Source organism: Cyprinus carpio, chromosome B14 (genome assembly GCF_018340385.1).
Source record: "Cyprinus carpio isolate SPL01 chromosome B14, ASM1834038v1, whole genome shotgun sequence".
In the NCBI taxonomy this organism is placed as follows: Eukaryota; Metazoa; Chordata; class Actinopteri; order Cypriniformes; family Cyprinidae; genus Cyprinus; species Cyprinus carpio.
In genome coordinates, this window is record NC_056610.1 from 1,822,465 (window position 1) to 1,841,166 (window position 18,702).

The following is an 18,702-nucleotide window of genomic DNA, read 5'->3' on the forward strand; positions in this document are numbered from 1 at the left end:
TAATAAACGAGGAAAGCATCAGCGATGCAAATAGTTTCAGTCAGAAATCAGTCATTTCAGTTAAAATCACATTCAGTTTCAGCTATAAATGGTCCAGAAGAGAATATAGTGGCATTATTCAATTCAATTATTCAGTGACCTCATGCTGTAGTTTCCTGTACAAATAAATCAGTGCCTTTTGATCAATATTAATTATCACTAAGCCCCACTGAGCATGACATAAAAAAACTCCACCAGGAGCACTTGGGAGAAATGAGGCTCAACATTTCTGGGAAATACACTAATAATTTCTTATGTAGCTTTATGAAAAATACTCTTGTCCTGATGTATATGTTTGTTGTAACAGGAAGTGTAGTGTAGAAACACTGTGTACTATGTAGAAAACAGACATCAGTGTAAATTTCATTTTGTTGGTTAAATCTTGTTCTAAATTATTTTGATTCCATCTCCTTCTTTAAAGCAACTACACAACACTATTCTTATTCTAAAACAGCAAAGAGCTGAGTTCAGATGAACGTGTGCTGCTTCTGTCAGCGTCTCCAGCGACTCGTCCAGTGTCCTCCTGAACCCAAGCTGAGTGTAAGACTCTATGTCTACAAGTATGAATAACTTTCAAGGAATATATTTAAGAAAAAACAAACAGCAGCTTAAACTAAAAATAAATATCTAAATCCAGATGATTTTACTGTGTGCGATCACTCACCTAAAACAAGTAGATTTACAATCTTCAATTTATGTGTATACTGTAGAAATTACAGAAGTTTAACGGTATTTGATTTCATGACAATTCATGCAATGCTTAAATATGACCACTTGATTATTTTAGTAATAATTTGTAGTGAACAATAAACTATAAACATAGACTCTCTTTTTATTATTTTGAGACAGCTGTATTGTGTTTATATTTAATACAGGGTTTATATTGTAAACAGTAGGTGTACAACCTCATCCAGCTCCCGACTGTTATTATATTATAGAAATATTTCGAGTTTATTAGAAGGATTAGTGCAACCTTCTGGTTATTAACTACTACCTCAAACCTCTCCATGACTTTCTGACAGAGGCTCATTATATTAGGTGACAACAGCGTCATAAATGCTAGAAGCGCTGTCTGGAGAAGTGTGGACCCCGCTGAAGGGTTTATTCTGGGCGGTCCCTCTCTCTCTCAGCAGCAGGGGATTCTGTGTTAACTGAGGCTAAATAAACACAGATGAACTGTCGAGCACATTCACAGAAATGTCCTGGCAGTGTCCGCCTGACTGCACAAGAGTCTGGACAGCGCAGGAGCGGCGCGTCCCTCGCAAACGCACGCTGACATGAGCTCTGAGCAGAAGAAGAAGGCATGCTCAGAACAGAGCTGACGCTGGACCTTCAGCGATGAAGAACCCTCATCTGCACGAGATCCTGTCCTCGGGAGACAAGAGACTCAGGCGCAGAGCGAGGGAGCCGGTGATGCGCGGCAGCGACGAGCGCCTGCCTTACTTTACACTGTGCAAACACGCGCGCCTCGCGGCAGAGACAGAGACGCGCGGCTCGAGTGCCGCGGTGGACCTGAGGATCAACACCGTGCCTGACTCCAGACTCAGAGAGAAGCCTGTCAGCCGCAGAAGCGCCCCGGCGCAGGAGCGAGCGTCGCCTCAGCGCGCCGCCTCTCAGGCGCCTGGCGAGAGCGCGGAATCGGAATGGCCTCGGGAACGCGCCGGGGAGCCTACTATCAAAGCCATCCAGCAGACGCGCCGACTGCTCGCGAACGCGCGCGAGAGGACGCGCGTGCACACCATCAGCGCAGCCTTCGAGGCGCTGCGAAAACAGGTACAAAGTTAGAGTGAAACTAAGAACCCTAAGCTGCAAAGAAACCTTTTATTTTTTCTTCACAAGAAGATGTTTCAGCAAATGACTGTTGTGCTATTGTGAAAGCGGTCTCACTTTATTCTGACTGGTCTGGTCTACATGTCTACTGACTCTCATTAGAGTATTAGTAGAGTATTAGTAGAGTATCAGTAGACTGGTGGGGTTAGGGTCCGTGTATCTTTTGGTCATTCGATTTTTTGTTTAATTTTGTGAGTAGAAAAATTAAAAACAGCTCCTTTTTCGTTTTTAAATTTTTTGCAAAAAACGAAAAACAAGAATTCGGCTTAATTTTTAGTTTTTCTTTCAGGGTTAGAAAAATAAATAAACAGCTTGAATATTCGATTTCTACACGTGGGCGGGAATTAAACACCCCTTTCTGCTGATTGGTCAGACAAAAAAAAAGATCAAACCATGCTGTCATCAGTCCTTCTGCAGTTCCGCGCGGCAGAATAATGCTTTGACTTGGGTATATTCAGAGCTGGGTAGATTACTTACAAATTGTAATTGTAAACCCATTGGTTAAATGCTGTATAGCCACCGGATTAATGACTGATAACTGTGTGAATGTCCACAAACTGGAATACTTTCTGAGTGTATATAAGCGGTAGACTATTTTAGAAAGGAACATTTAAAAAAAAAAAAAAAGAGGAATTAGAGAGAATCAATAAACGATGAATCATTTATTCCTATTGTGTGAATAATATGTAATCTATAAAAAAAGTAACTGTAGTCTGATTTAGTCTGACACTTGTGCACTCGCACACAGGAAAGTAACACAAGATTTACATAAATGTAATTAATTGCCATTTGGTTTGTTTCTCACCAAACCTTACTGTATACCTTCAGAACGTTTGGAATATAGCATACGCCACGAGATGCATATTATTTTATGACAGATTTGCATCCGCTTAAAGAATGAAAAGTGAAAGTCAACGTTCTCTGCCATTAAATGGGTAAGTGCGAGCAGGACATTTTTGTGTGTCTGTTTCGGAAAAAAAGAAGGTAGACCTAATAAGCCTTTAGAACAACATCTGACTAGTTACCCTAGTTAAATAAAACAGAAAAACGCGACTACTGTCAAGCACAGACCAGTATTGAAGTGCACAGGAAATATGCAGCAATCTAAACAGTTTATTTAATTAATATTGAGAATTAGTTGATGTTCACCTGGATTTGTTCCTGAAGAGGGGAAATAATTTAATAAGTTGTCATTTATAGTCATATGGTAAAATGCATATTTTTATTTGTGTACATTCAAAATGACTACAAAATGTCGTCCCGTTGAAAAATAAATAAAACAACAGAATGCACTGCTTTAGCGCAAAACATGAACCAATACACAGCTAGTAGGCTGCTTGATGCGCCTATTTTTAAAAGTCTACATTAAGGTTATTTGACGTTAAATGCATGATTTAAGTCATTTTAGAATAAATCACAGTATATATCATGATAAAAAGTGACTTTACAGTTTGGAAAATATGGTAGGCTATGAAATCCCCCCCAGCAGCAGCAGAGGACTAGTATTCTGCCGCGAGCAACTGCAGAAGAACTGATGACAGTTTGATCTTTTTTTTTTTTTTTTTTTTGTCTGACCAATCAGCAGAAAGGGGCGTTTAATTCCCACCCACGTGTAGAAATCGAATATTCAAGCTGTTTATTCATTTTTCTACCCCTGAAAGAAAAACTACAAATTAAGCCGAATTCTTGTTTTTCGTTTTTTGCAAAAAATTAAAAAACGAAAAAGGAGCCGTTTTTCATTTTTCTACTTACAAAATTAAACAAAAAATCAAATGACCAAAAGATACACGGACCGGTTAGGGTTAGAACAGAGACTTATAGTCAGTAGCATGTCTGCTGAGATGCTGTCACAGTAAAGAGCTAGTAAATATCAATCAGACAGTCTACTAAAACTCTAATGAGAGTTAGATGTCTTGTAGGTGCAAAGTTACTTAGTGTCAACAGAATATTCAAAAGTGATCATCAAAATAAAGTGTTACCATGAAGGCTTATCAAAAAGTCATTTTAAACACTTAATCAGTGTTGGGCGGGTAGAAACTAGTGGTTACACTTTATTAAGATGTCCTTACAATGTAATTATACACTTAAGTACTGAGTATTAATTAACTACATGCACTTACTATATGGTTAGGGTTTGGCTTGGGGTTACTTGCATGTAGTTATGCATAATTTATTGTTATTATAATAGTTAGTACATGCAACAAGGACACCTAAAAATAAAGTGTTACCTTATAATCTAGTTACAGTAATAATCTTAGGCTACTTTGTGCAGTAACTAGTAGTGTAATTCATTACTAATAAGATTTCAGTAATGATATTACAGTCACCATCCATAAAACAGCTCGTTACTTTCGATGCATCAACCCCTTCTTACTTGAAGCCCAACAATCCAATAATTACGTTGATTTAGTGAGGAGAAAAGATGATCTGAACACTGATGTGTAAGTGGCATAACTTTACTCTGCTGTTACACGGCTTGCCCTCGTCCCTCTGATCCCGATATAAACTCTATTACTAGAATTAAAAACCTTTTCTTACAAACTTATGTGCCTTATTTTGATCAAATACATCATGAAATATAACCATGTAATCATAACTGACTGAAATCCAGAGTGGGTTTTGGTCGAATGATGAGGCAGAAGTATATTGTAACATTGATATTGAAAAAATAACACCCATTCATACGTTTTTAAATATAACTCTGATTATATTCGTCTGGAAGAAGAAAGTCTTATACACCTAGGATTCACTGAGGGTGAGTAAACCATGGGGTAATTTTCATTTTTGGATGAACTATCCCTTTGACAGACTAACCTGTCTGTGAGGAAGACTTCTGATGAATCATTAATACATTCTGATTGTTTGTTTCTCTAGACCTCTTAATCATCACGCTGATAATTACATTGATGGCCTGCATTTCCTCACACGCTGACCCTCGTCTGCTTTCACAGGTGCCCTGCTACTCGTACGGCCAGAAGCTCTCCAAGCTGGCTATATTAAGAATCGCTTGCAACTACATTCTGTCGCTGGCCCAGCTGGCAGACCTGGACTACTCTCCGGACCAGCACCAGCTGAGCTTCAGGGAGTGTGTGGAGCAGTGCACCCGGACGCTGCAGGCCGAGGGATGCTCCAAGAAGAGGAAGGTAACCAGTCTGTGTTACTGTATGATTGTAGACAAGAAAACAATGTGTGCATTTCTGTCTGTGCCTCTAGAAATACAATGTGAACCACAACACTGACCCACATACTGTGAATAATTATAGACCGCTGACTAGAAGCTCAAGACTCAACTGCATTCAGTCACACTTCATTGTGATAGTCCACGTTAGTCTTCTGTTTACTGTAAGTAACTTCGCGACTACATGTCGTCTAGCAGTCATTAGAGTTGGTATTAGAATTAGTAGTTTAATATCTGTTAACACCTTATTTTGATTCCCCCAACAGACATTCAGCTGACTATAAATTTGCAACGACTGCACACGTCAGCTAACTCTGGTTAGAGTATTAGTAAACTGTTAGGTTAGGGTTTGGTTAGTAGAATAAGATGACATGTTACTTGCAAAGCTGGGTAGATTACTTACAAATTGTAGGTAATTACTCATTTACTAATTTAGGTGACCTGGGTAATGTAATCTGACTACTTTTTTAGATGACTTTTTTATCAAACTTGTTTTAAACGTACCATATTGATACAAAAAAGCAAAGAGAAAGAAAATGTATCCCATGTTTTGATGTAAACATAAAATGCATGAGCTGATAGTGAATAGTGAGTTCATAAAAACCAAAAAATTATTTAAATCATTAAAATGTTAAATAAAATCAGTTTAAAGACTTGAACACTAAAAATATAAATACATGTTTTTGTCAGTGTGACCATTAACTGAAATCAGAACTGTAAACGTGCAACTGTGTTGTTAAATTATTGAAATATTAACTTCCTCTGCGATATTTCAACAAATATTTAGTTTTAAGGGGTGACGAAAATGTTTGGTCATCCCTGCATTAAACTCACATTAATAAACATGAAAACAATGACAACACACCCAGAGTCTTCCAGGTTTCAAAGATTTTTGTCCAGACTTCCAGAATCAATACAATATATCAATAATTCACTGCCGTTGTGTAAATAACATGTAATCATGTAATCCATAAAAAGTAACTATAATCTGATTTCAAGCATTTAAAAAATATGTAATATACTCTGCTCAGTACAAATTATAATTATGTATAATATACTCTAATTAAGTAGCACATATACTAAATGTTTGGAATCTGCTTACATGTGATCAATCACTTCCCAGCACTGAACTGTCAGTCAATAGAACGTCAATTAAATTAAAGTGTGAGCAGATATTAAGCAGACAGAGTTACTGACGGCTCACAGAAATCCTGAGCGATCAGTATAAAGTGTAAGTATTCGATCTGCATTCTTAGACATAATTCTGCCATCCTCTAGTTATATTTTCTGCAAGTGATAACAGTAACCAAGCCATTGGTGCGTATTTGTGCCAATTAGAGGGAATTTCCCCTCGGCTGATAACCATCCCATTAAATGAAGTGATCATCAGCTTTGGTCAGAGGCAGGGCTGCCTGGGTGTTCCGCCAGCTTTTTCCTCCGCAGCCCAATAAATGGAGTGATTGATGTGTTTTTGGAGGGGTTTTATGACACGGTCATCTATGTAGTCCTGCTTTGCTGCAGCGCTGTCGCTCATGACTCTCACGTGCTGCGTTTTTCTTCTGATAGGAGAGCTCAGAACGTTTGTAATGAGATTATTAGCAGTAGTGGAGCAGCTGTGACAGAGCTGCACACATGAGAAGCCAGCAGGCATGTGAGCTCATGCACTCCCCCCGTCCCGTCCCGTCAGAGCCAGACACCAGATGTTCTCAGCGCTGCTTGGGAAGTCCTGCTGGCGCCACTCGGGGCAGAGGGCAGGGGGAAGGCACGCGAGCCCAGCCCAGAGAACACACTCCTGCAGGAACTGCAACATTCCCCAGCTCTCTCTTGGCCATCTGTTCCAAAAAACACTTTGAAATAAAAACGCAGCGCTCATCACTCTCTCACGGAGCAGCTGTTACAGAGGCGAGGGGAAACGGGAGGAGGAGGGGGGCGCCGGCCAAGAAAGAAATCCCTTTGTCAAGTAGAGCCAGTGAGTCTGAGGGGAAAAATGTTTTGGCACAGCAGAGCACTGAGAGAACACGGAAATGTGCATGAATGTCCCTTTCAAAACTAATAGACCACTTCATAGTCAGAATAGCATGCTTTTGTTGTTTGTTTTTGACAGCTAACATTGATTCTGTTGTTGTTTTTCACAACAGGAATAAAATGAAGAAAGTGAAGGTGGAGAAAGAAGGACCTCAGTCCACCAACATGAAGACACTCTCCCCGTGGGGGAAAAGCCTTGATGAAAGTGTAAAGTGATTTTACACTGCACTATTGACTTTACCACAGCGAACCCAGTCGAAAACTAAACCACTCCAGGCTCTGAATTATATGCTGTTCTGCAACTTTTTGCACAGCAGAAACACAGATGAAGTGAAATCAGTTCACTTTCCATTGTTGCAGCAGACTGGTTATTTATTTTAGTTTGTTTTGCAGTGTTCTTATACAGTTTAAAAAATCAAACGCAACTACAAGTTCACGTACAAATTCTGCCAAAAATGTCCTGCCATGTGCAAGAAAGTGCACTTTTTTTGTAATCCATATAAATGTTATTCCTTATTTCATGAAATACATCATAAAAGATCATATAAATGAAAATGCATGTAATAAATTCACCACTCATCTCTCGTCTTCCATTGGGTTTGTATTAACAGTCGCTCTCGTTCTTACACAGGAGTCTGTGTGGCTCTGTCAGCCAGTAGCTGACTGTATTTTATAACTGTATTTACTGTTAAAATACTTTGTTGTAATTAAACGTAGTCCAAGAATGTATCTTCATGACTGAAGAACTGATTTTTCTAAGGCATTAGGCAGTTGTTGGTGACCTGCCAAAACATCAGACGCTAGGAGGAAGCAGATCTCAACATTCTGACCCACGTGGCATTCACAAACAAGCCTCTATCATTGACACAAGTCATTCATTCATTTGTGTTAAAGCCAATATTATCTGTTGATCTTCACGCACGCACACACACACACACACACACACACACACACACACACACACACACACACACACACACACACACACACGTTTGTTTTTGTGAAAAGTGGGGACATCCCATAGGCGTAATGGTTTTTATACTGTACGAACTGTATATTCTATCACCCTACACCTAACCCTACCCCTTACAGGAAACTTTGTGCAATTTTACTTCCTCAAAAAAACTAATACTGTATGGTTTATAAGCGTTTTGAAAAATGGGGACATGGGTTATGTCCACATAAGTCACCCTCTCCTTGTAATACCTGTGTCATACCCATGACATTATACACAGTTGGGGCCGAAGAGACCTAAAACACGCACACACACACACACACACACACACACACACACACACACACACACAAAACACGCACACACACACACACACACACACACACACACACACACACACACACACACACACACACACACACACACACACACACACACATACACTCATTTATACAGGTCCTTCTCAAAAAATTAGCATATTGTGAAAAAGTTCATTATTTTCCATAATGTAATGATAAAAATTAAACTTTCATATATTTTAGATTCATTGCACACCAACTGAAATATTTCAGGTCTTTTATTGTTTTAATACTGATGATTTTGGCATACAGCTCATGAAAACCCAAAATTCCTATCTCAAAAAATTAGCATATTTCATCCGACCAATAAAAGAAAAGTGTTTTTAATACAAAAAAAAAGTCAACCTTCAAATAATTATGTTCAGTTATGCACTCAATACTTGGTCGGGAATCCTTTTGCAGAAATGACTGCTTCAATGCGGCGTGGCATGGAGGCAATCAGCCTGTGGCACTGCTGAGGTGTTATGGAGGCCCAGGATGCTTCGATAGCGGCCTTAAGCTCATCCAGAGTGTTGGGTCTTGCGTCTCTCAACTTTCTCTTCACAATATCCCACAGATTCTCTATGGGGTTCAGGTCAGGAGAGCACAGTAATACAATGGTCAGTAAACCATTTACCAGTGGTTTTGGCACTGTGAGCAGGTGCCAGGTCGTGCTGAAAAACGAAATCTTCATCTCCATAAAGCTTTTCAGCAGATGGAAGCATGAAGTGCTCCAAAATCTCCTGATAGCTAGCTGCATTGACCCTGCCCTTGATAAAACACAGTGGACCAACACCAGCAGCTGACATGGCACCCCAGACCATCACTGACTGTGGGTACTTGACACTGGACTTCAGGCATTTTGGCATTTCCTTCTCCCCAGTCTTCCTCCAGACTCTGGCACCTTGATTTCCGAATGACATGCAAAATTTGTCTTTCATCCTAAAAAAGTACTTTGTACCACTGAGCAACAGTCCAGTGCTGCTTCTCTGTAGCCCAGGTCAGGCGCTTCTGCCGCTGTTTCTGGTTCAAAAGCACACGCCTGTGCACGGTGGCTCTGGATGTTTCTACTCCAGACTCAGTCCACTGCTTCCGCAGGTCCCCCAAGGTCTGGAATCGGTCCTTCTCCACAATCTTCCTCAGGGTCCGGTCACCTCTTCTCGTTGTGCAGCGTTTTTTACCACACCTTTTCCTTCCCACAGACTTCCCACTGAGGTGCCTTGATACAGCACTCTGGGAACAGCCTATTCGTTCAGAAATTTCTTTCTGTGTCTTACCCTCTCGCTTGAGGGTGTCAGTGATGGCCTTCTGGACAGCAGTCAGGTCGGCAGTCTTACCCATGATTGCGGTTTTGAGTAATGAACCAGGCTGGGAGTTTTTAAAAGCCTCGGGAATCTTTTGCAGGTGTTTAGAGTTAATTAGTTGATTCAGATGATTAGGTTAATAGCTCGTTTAGAGAACCTTTTCATGATATGCTAATTTTTTGAGATAGGAATTTTGGGTTTTCATGAGCTGTATGCCAAAATCATCAGTATTAAAACAATAAAAGACCTGAAATATTTCAGTTGGTGTGCAATGAATCTAAAATATATGAAAGTTTAATTTTTATCATTACATTATGGAAAATAATGAACTTTTTCACAATATGCTAATTTTTTGAGAAGGACCTGTATATGCATGTAGTACAAATAGTAAATAAACAACTTCAATCATTGAGTGATTACTGCTTTATAAATGTGTTTAGAAGCATTTAGTTTGGATTATGATTTAGTTCATATTTTAAGGTTGTAAGTGGCAGAAGATCATATTTTTGGACAGGGTACGTGATGATTTTTGAGGCTGTCAGCTCATCAGTTGTTTGGTGCTGTGAGTGTGTGTGAGCTCACACACGTCTGTGCGCAGTGACAAGTCTTTGTATTTGCTCATCAAGGCCAAACCTACTAGACACTTTCATTTTGTTGTTAGGCTGTAATAAATTCAACTCCTTTTAGTGAAAACATCAAAAATGTCCATTACAATGATCTGTAATAGCATGGAGCAGTGGAGTCAGATTATTAGTCATGAAATCAGACAGCTACTTCTATTTGAGTGTCTATTATCACATGATATAACAAAGAATTAGTCCATAGAAAAAGCTACAATTTATTTAGTTTATGTGAAGATGAGCCATCTGTAATAATATATATATATATATATATATATATATATATATATATATATATATATATATATATTAAATATTAACATATATTATATATTAAAATAAAACATTTTATGTACAAGGTAAACTGTGTTCCTCTCTGAATGTGTCCAGAATTCTAGCAGTTAATCTCACATGATGCTGTATGCCTCATAAATCATCTTCTGTGATCATACTGTCTTACCATGGTCAGCTGATTCTGCCAGGAAGAGAGAGAGAGAGAGAGAGAGAGAGAGAGAGAGAGAGAGAGAGAGAGACTGTTTTAAGCGGTGCTGTAAACATGCTTTCCCTGTTCAGAGTTGGCTGTTCAAAATTCACATACTTGAATTCCCTTCTCAGACCATCTGTCCACCACGTCAAGATCTCACATTGCAGTTTCTGAATACGTCATTCCTTCTGTCTGAACTCACCACAGATAGTCTGCTTACATCTCACGGGAGTATAAGTCTGAAAAACCTGCACATTTCCTAAAGTGACTTTTTGAGAATTTTTCCTAAAGAGCACAATTTGCTAATGTCTTTTTACATGTCCTGTGCTGTGCAGATTTCCTTTAAAGGTGACATATCATGAAAATCTGACTTTTTCCATGTTAAAGTGCTATCATCGATCTTGGTGCATCTACCAACCCAGAAAGTGTGAAACAGAACCCAGTAAATTTTTGGTAAGCCTTTTTCTGCAAGTTGGTGAAAACATGAGCCATAAACAGATGTGTTTTTAGTGGAGTATCTGAGGTAGGAGCTTTAAAGGCACAGCTCTGTTCTGGAAAAGGGGGCGGGGAGCAGCAGCTCATTTGCATTTAAAGAGACATGCACTAAAACAGCTGTTTCTGCTTCCACTCAAAATAGGCATTTTCAGAATGATAGAATGAATGATCTGTGGGGTATTTTGAGCTGAAACTTCACAGAAACATTCTGGGGACACCTGAGACATATAACATCTCGTAAAAAGGTGCATAATAGGTCTCCTTTAACAAGAGGTTTGCTTCTCTAAACCTCCAGTTGGTGTACAATTACACCACAACAATAACAACTCTGTTTTTGTTTCATTATGCAGTTTATATTGTAATTTTCTTTACCAATAATTAATAATTTTCATATAAAGGCCAACTCTTTTACACAAACAGGTCTTCATACTGTTACCACAGACTTTCTAAAAGGTGGTGAATGTCCATCTCTGTCTCCAACATTTGAGGAGACCTGCCTCAAGATCTAAAACAGATTTAAACAGAAAAACTGAATATCATCCAGCTGGCACCTCTGTATAACATGAAGATCTCACACACATTCACAAGCTACTGGATCAGTCTTATTCCAAAAGATGTTTTCTGAGAAACAGGACAGAGATGAAATAAACCAAAGGACATTTTTTTTTTTTAACGATTTGTCTTATCAGCTAAAGGAAAGTAAAGCATTAAAAAACACAGAAATGTAAACATGTGACCCCATTCATATATGTGGCTCAGTTCCAGCACAGGGCTTCAAGGTATAAATGAAACCATGTGATTGACAAAAATGCTGAGAACCTCACCATCAGCAGTGTTCCACAATATCAGGAAAATCACATCCACCTGAAAAAAAAGAACACTAGAAAAGGAGATTTTTTGTGTTGACTGAGAAAAGCTATGAGAAATATTATCGATATAGATATCATTAACAACTGATATCCATGCTCTCTGCCAAATATTAAATGCTTTATAAACATCACAAAATGACTTTAAAAAATATTTTATTAATTAGTATGTACAGCATTAAAAAACTGATGAAGCACAAGCTAACAATGTGCCTCGCATCATCTTAAATATAAAAGACATGGCAACACATGGTTTTCTGTAGAGCTGCTTGTGAAAATGGTTGTACTGCAGAATGAAGTGTGAAAATCTCAATACCGTCTTACAGTTGTATCAGGGAGTAATATTTCTTCATTACTTAAGACAAGAAAAACTGAAAATGACCCAAACACATTTGTCTTGAAGACAGTTTGCTGCAATTTTGTGACTTCATGTGAAGTATACAGCAAACATGAATGTTGTTTCTCTTCAGACTGTTCAGTGTGGTTTCTACAACAACGGCTCCGTCTATTTGAAAAGTACAGTTATTGCACAAAATAAAGATAATACAGATAACATCAACAAAAAAATATGCATAATGAAAATTACAAATTAAATTATTTTGCATGTTCAGACAACTAAAATCTTATAATTATTAATATAAACATTCACAAACAAAAATTGATTTCCCACTAAACTGCTTTAAATAAAATATTTTACTTTGGCAAAATAGCTTTTTAAAACAAAAGACAGTAAAAATGAAAATGAAAAGTTGAATCTAAAACCTTATTCTTTTTGTGATATTTGTTTTGATATGATAAAAACAGAACAGCCAGAGCATCAGTATCATAGCTTTAAACAAAAATGCTCAGCAGTACTTCATTCACAGTGCGTCAGTGACTGTTTTCAGTTATTCCCTCACTTTCCTGAAGTCTTCCTCACACGTGCCACTGTGAGAGTCTGTCCCTCAACAGAAGACGGTCATCTTGAACAGAAGCGGCAGTGGATTCCTCCCGTGAGGTCAGTTATACTGCCAGACGTTACCAGACGCTTGAGGAAAGCTGTCTCAGTCTGGACGTCATGCGTGGCTTCCTTTAGCATGGATGTCATGAGTTTGTGGTCGTAGTAATGCAGAGGAGCGTCCTTCTGGCTGAGGTTGTAGCCAAAGCCTGCTAAGCTCACCTCGTCACACAGGTACGTTGCCAGATTGAGCGCAGACACCCCTAACGTAGGGACATTCTGGAGAGGAAACGCATTTTAAGAATTGATTTTAAACACACACACACACACACACACACTAGATGCTATGAAATATTTCATATGGAAAAAAACTTAATAATTGAACATTGAAATATATATATATATATAAAAAAGAAAAGAATAAAGAATTTAAACTCTGTCAAAACTAAAACCACTAGATGGCGACAACTTTTCAGTAATTCATTAAACTAACAGCTGATTCATTTGGAAACATAGTTTACGAATTAATCTCCAAATCACTGATTTACTAGATTCATTATTTAACAGCTGATTCATTCAGAAATGAAGCAAGTGACTCTCTTTATGAACGAGTCACTGAATCACTTGATTTGTTCAAAACTGTGGATTTATTCAGTAATGAATGATCGCTGTTTGTTGATCAGAGATGCTTAACAGCAGGGCTTGAAAACGAAAAACAAACACATTTTTTTTTTTAATCGGTTCACTCCGAGCAGAATTGAAATTTTTACTATTCTGTTCCTGCGTTCCTCTGTATTATTACCGTTCCGAAACCAGTTTGAGTAGAAGAAATACCGGTTAATAACATTATTTTTTTTAAACAATTTTCTTTGCCTATAATAATAATAATAATAATAAAGAACAGCAGCATTTTCTTTACTCAAAAAGAAGAAAAAACAGCAAGAGATCTTGTATGTTAACCCGCTGCATAGTCACTCACAGCCAATACAGCATCATCTTTTCTAGATTTTGGCCAAATGTAGGCTACTAAACAAAAGAAAAAATCTATTAACACTTTAAAGACATTAAAATATTTTTTAAGATATTTAAAAATGTTTGTTGCATTGTTAAATAAAAAAAAATGCTACTTGTATAAGATTTTGTTTTGAAAGAGAAAAAACAAACAAACAAAAAAAACAAGTGAAGTAGGCTCACGTCACATTTTATTATTACATTCAGAAGTAGTGTAGGACAGTGGTCGGCAACAGGCGGCCCGCGGGCCAAAACTGGCTCCTGGCCCGACGTTAACTTCCGGTCTGTGTTTGTTTATCAGTCTGCTATGGCGCCGGCTACAAACGCAAGAGTTTAAGTTAAGGTGATGTGTAGACTGAAGTTGGGCTCAGGTGTGGGATGTGTTTCCCATACATTTATTTATTTGTGGCACTCTACACAATATCAAAACTGACCGATTTTCTAAAAGGCTTCGTTAAATAAACATGAGCACGTACGGCACGTTTAAAAATCAAAACGAAGTGCGGGTGTTTTTATATCACTGTATTTCTTAAGAAAGACTATCTTCAGACTAAGTCTAAATTTCCGATGTCATTTTCATTTCATCTTGCACGTTATATGTCTGATAAAGCAGTGTTTGTGAGCTCAGCGCAGCTCTGTGTACAGCAGTTACTGGGGAAACCTCTGCTTCTCCCGCTTTAAAGCACCCCCTGCTGGCAGAGAATCAATTTGCATTTTCAATAAGTCCATCTGATTTACACAGCAAACATATTTAGCTTTTTATCAAAATATAATCTGCTCTAGAGGCACTACTTAGCTGTTGTTATTGATTCTATTTGGAAGTCGACCGGAAGTTAAGTTAGGGCCACAAAAGCATGCATGTGCAGTAACGTTTGTTTATGTTGTTGCCATTGAAACGGTCGATATCAGCACAGCGAGGCACTGGTCACGCTGAACACAACAGACTGAACAACGGAGCAGTGTAACTTTTATGTTTCTTTAACTGTATTTTATTTTGATAATGAACAGGCTGCAATGTCACAAAATCTGTTGTGTCTGTGCGGCGCGTGAGGCGCCGGCGTGATATGGTCATACAAACACTGAATGGTTTAACAGATAGAAGCAAAACATCATTCAAAACTGTCAAGATTTTGAAAAATAAACAAAACTGTAAAGCTTTTGCAAAATAAATGAAACAATTTTCTGCAGTCTCATTTTCCATTCCGTGAACTTTGGATCGAATCACAATAAACTGAAACTCAACATTTTTTTTTCTTTCATTTGGTTAACCTGTCAATGATTTCAGTAAAATATATTTTTTCGTGTATATTCCTTTTTATGTAAGCCTATAGTTTTATTCTTTTTTCTCCTTTCACAAGCGCTGCAGGTGCGTGTGATCTGTTGAATTCATCTTACCTATGATGAGTTCACAGCTGAGCAGACATTTCACTCGCTGGATGCATCAGCTCACATTTGCATACTGGAATTTGTGCTTGGCTGACAGCAAATTTCAAATATTAAATGGAATGATTAAATAATGTTATTTGTCGGTTAATGGCTATTTAAATTTTTTGGTTCTGTTCAGAACTATAAAATTTGATTTAGTTTCTGGTTCTGTTCCTGACAAAATTTTGTTCGTTTCCGGTTTTCGTTTTCGTTCCTTGAACCGGTTCAGAGCCCTGCTTAACAGTTCTGCTGTGGCTCTGATTGGATAGGGTGGCCATATTTTAGTTTTTCAAAAAGGCGGGGACAAGGGTGGGGCTTCACCTAACAGTATACATAGAATTTGTTGTTGTTGTTGTTGTTTTGTTTGTTTGCTTATTTTCTTTTTATAATAAATGAAAAGAAAACAATTAGAAAGAATAGAAAAAAGAATAGGGGATGCTGGTGTTAGAGGCTCTTCTTTCTTTATAAAAAAAGTAGTTAGAATAGAAATAGAATAGAGAGTGCTATTGGTAGAGCGTCAGGTTCTTTCATTAAAAAAACAACAACAAGGAGATAAAATTAAAAGTAGCATTAGAATAGAGAGTGCTAGAGTCAAAGGGTCAAATGAAGATGAAAGAGATGTATTTTCAGCCGTTTCTTGAAAATATTAAGGACTTAGCTGCTTGGATTGAGTTGGGCAGGTCATTCCAGCAGGAGGGAACAGTTCAAGTAGAAATCCATGAAAGTTTTATCATAGGTAGAATGCAAAAGATTCAATACAAGCATTTCAGTCAAATGTAATTTATGCAATATTTCAAACCTTTAACCCACTTGAGAAAATCAACCAATGGTAACAGTTGAAAAGTAGCCCAATTTTGTAGAAAAAAACGCGGACTTGGCATGTAACAAGAGCTGCCGGACTCAGATTTGACTGATCTCAGGTTGAGAATAAGGAGAGATAACTGACAAGACCATGCTGGAGTATTTGCTGCTCAAAAGATCCTGAACTCATAAACTAATATCTGATCTTGTAAGATGTGCTCTCTTTACACACTGTAAAAAGTGATACTCTATATTTACTCAATAAAATTGTGGCAACAGATTACAAGCAATATTATTAATTATATTTAACACATTAGAATTAATTAGAATTAATCAAATGAGATGCTTACAAGCAATCATTCAAAATGAGTAAAATAACATGAAAAAAATAAGTAAAAAGTATACAAAAATATTGGTTTTGTTGGACAAAAAACAAGAAGCACCTGGCTGCAGCCTGCATATAGAGGCGGGGTTGCACATGTTAACCCGCCCCATACCTACTCTGATTGGTTCGATCGTCTTTCATAGGCATACATGATAGGAAATGTGTGCGTAGTTGGTGTACACTGTTAAAAAATAATACACTATATTTACTTAATAAAATTGTTGCAACAGATTACAAGCAATATTATTAATTAAATTTAACACATAAGAATTCATTAGAATTAATCAAATGAGATGCTTAGAAATTAACCATTCAAAATGAGTCAAATAGCACAAAAAAAAATAAGTAAAGTTTAAACAAAACAAAACAAAACAAAAAACATTTCTTTGAGAAAGAAAAACAAATCACTATGCTAAGGAATACTATGTTATGCATACCAGGCCAGTAGTTAGCGATTAAGAAACAAACACAGCGCAAAAATGTAATTCACAAATTCATGTTTTTGTTGCTTACATGGAGATGATACAGGCATAGTGTTCAAAAGCTTGTGTTTTCAAGCCCCCAAAACAGAGTTATTGAAGACACCTGATGTTAACAAACAGAATCACTGAAGGAGCATAATCTACATTTTGGTTACCATTACAGTGGTAAGTGTTTGCTTTAGTTGGGCTCTTGACCCTTAAACTTTTAAACAATTTTTTTTGATTGCTGTAATTGTGATACAGCAGTTAGACAAGCCAATAAGGAATAAGATCATCTGGTGTTGTTTGTTTTGACATTGTTTGATCTGGATTTCTGAGTTGGTTGTGTCTTATCAACAACAGACGTCCTTTGTCTGTACAGTATAAGGTCTGGTATTTTCAGCATAATCAGAGAGATTCTAAGAAGCAAATGTTTCAAAACATTTAAAAAAAAGAGAAAATTTATTTCATTTAGGCAACAGAGATCAAGAATCAGGCTGAGAACCTCAACAATGGTGAATATCAAAAAGCATGTTGCACTGCATTCTGGGTGCCACCAATCAAAACTCATTTATGGCTCCCATCATGCTTTGCGGCATGAATAAATTATGAGATTAATTGTATTAAGATTTATTCTTAATATTTTCTCTTATTTTTACTTTTTTATGCAATTTTTAGTAGCTTGTTTTGTGATGCTTACAGTTCATCTGTTTATCTGAATATGCTGTTCGTCACCATTCTTGAGATTCATACGCTGGTTCTTGATGTCACTGTGTGTCTAAAAGAAGGCTTCCCTTCCCCACTACAATTTTTTTTTCTTAATCAGAATTCTTAAACTCTGGATTGAACAGGATATTTCAGGTTTTCTATTGTTGAATTACAGGGGCTGCTATATTGAACGTTAATTTAACTCAGAGAACAGGCTGTATTTATAACACTCAGGCCAAACAATGATTATGCAAAATCATAACCAACACCACCTGAACAGCTTTACTCTTGGCATATCTAGCTGTTATAATTCAGTTACAACAACCATACAAAATGTAATATTAAAAAGTCAAGGGTCAAGAGAACAACTAAAGCAAACACTGACCACTATAATGGTAACTCTATAAATTTACCCTTTTCTCCTTCAGTGATTCTGTTTTTGAACTTTAGGTGTCTTCAATAACTATGTTTTGAGGGACTGAAGACACAAACTTCTGAACATTATGCCTGTATCATATCTATGTAAGCAACAAAAATGTGAATTTGTAAAAAAGTTGACGTCATGTGCATACATATAATGTTTTCACAGGGTGTTTCATGATCGCCAACTACTGGCCTGGCATGTATAACATAGTATTCTTTAGCATAGTGTTTTTTCCGTTTTTTCTTTCTCAATGAAATCAATATTTTTGTGTAAAGTTTACTTAATTTTTTCATGTTCTTCTAATCATTTTGAATGGTTGCTTGTAAGCATCTAATTTGATTATTTCTAATTAATTCTAGTGTGTTAAATTTACTTAATAATATAGGATATACAATTTTAAACAATTTTATTGAGTA

The 18,702-nt window shown here is 37.3% G+C and overlaps 2 protein-coding genes across 4 annotated transcripts in view; one reads left to right on the forward strand and one right to left on the reverse strand.

The window, feature by feature from the left end:
- Positions 1-1,128: 1,128 nt before the first annotated feature.
- On the forward strand, positions 1,129-7,801 carry atoh8 (atonal bHLH transcription factor 8). 2 transcript variants are annotated; one of them, XM_019065520.2, is made up of 3 exons: positions 1,129-1,812; positions 4,821-5,012; positions 6,614-6,951. In XM_019065520.2, the coding sequence occupies exons 1-3, from the start codon at positions 1,378-1,380 to the stop codon at positions 6,632-6,634; spliced, it is 648 nt and encodes a 215-aa protein (XP_018921065.1). In that variant the 5' UTR covers positions 1,129-1,377; the 3' UTR covers positions 6,635-6,951. The 2 variants fall into 2 exon arrangements, with proteins under 2 accessions (XP_018921065.1, XP_018921067.1); XM_019065522.2 differs by lacking the exon at positions 6,614-6,951 and adding an exon at positions 7,186-7,801 and having other exon boundaries at positions 1,136-1,812.
- Positions 7,802-12,273: 4,472 nt separating this feature from the next.
- The window catches only part of LOC109047824 (lactosylceramide alpha-2,3-sialyltransferase-like), a 30,273-nt gene continuing 23,844 nt past the window's right edge, over positions 12,274-18,702 (reverse strand). For both annotated transcript variants that reach the window (XM_042737741.1, XM_042737740.1), the window contains exon 7: positions 12,274-13,350. In XM_042737741.1, the coding sequence (XP_042593675.1) occupies positions 13,093-13,350 (258 nt within the window). In that variant the 3' untranslated portion in view covers positions 12,274-13,092. The remainder of the gene's footprint in view (positions 13,351-18,702) is intronic.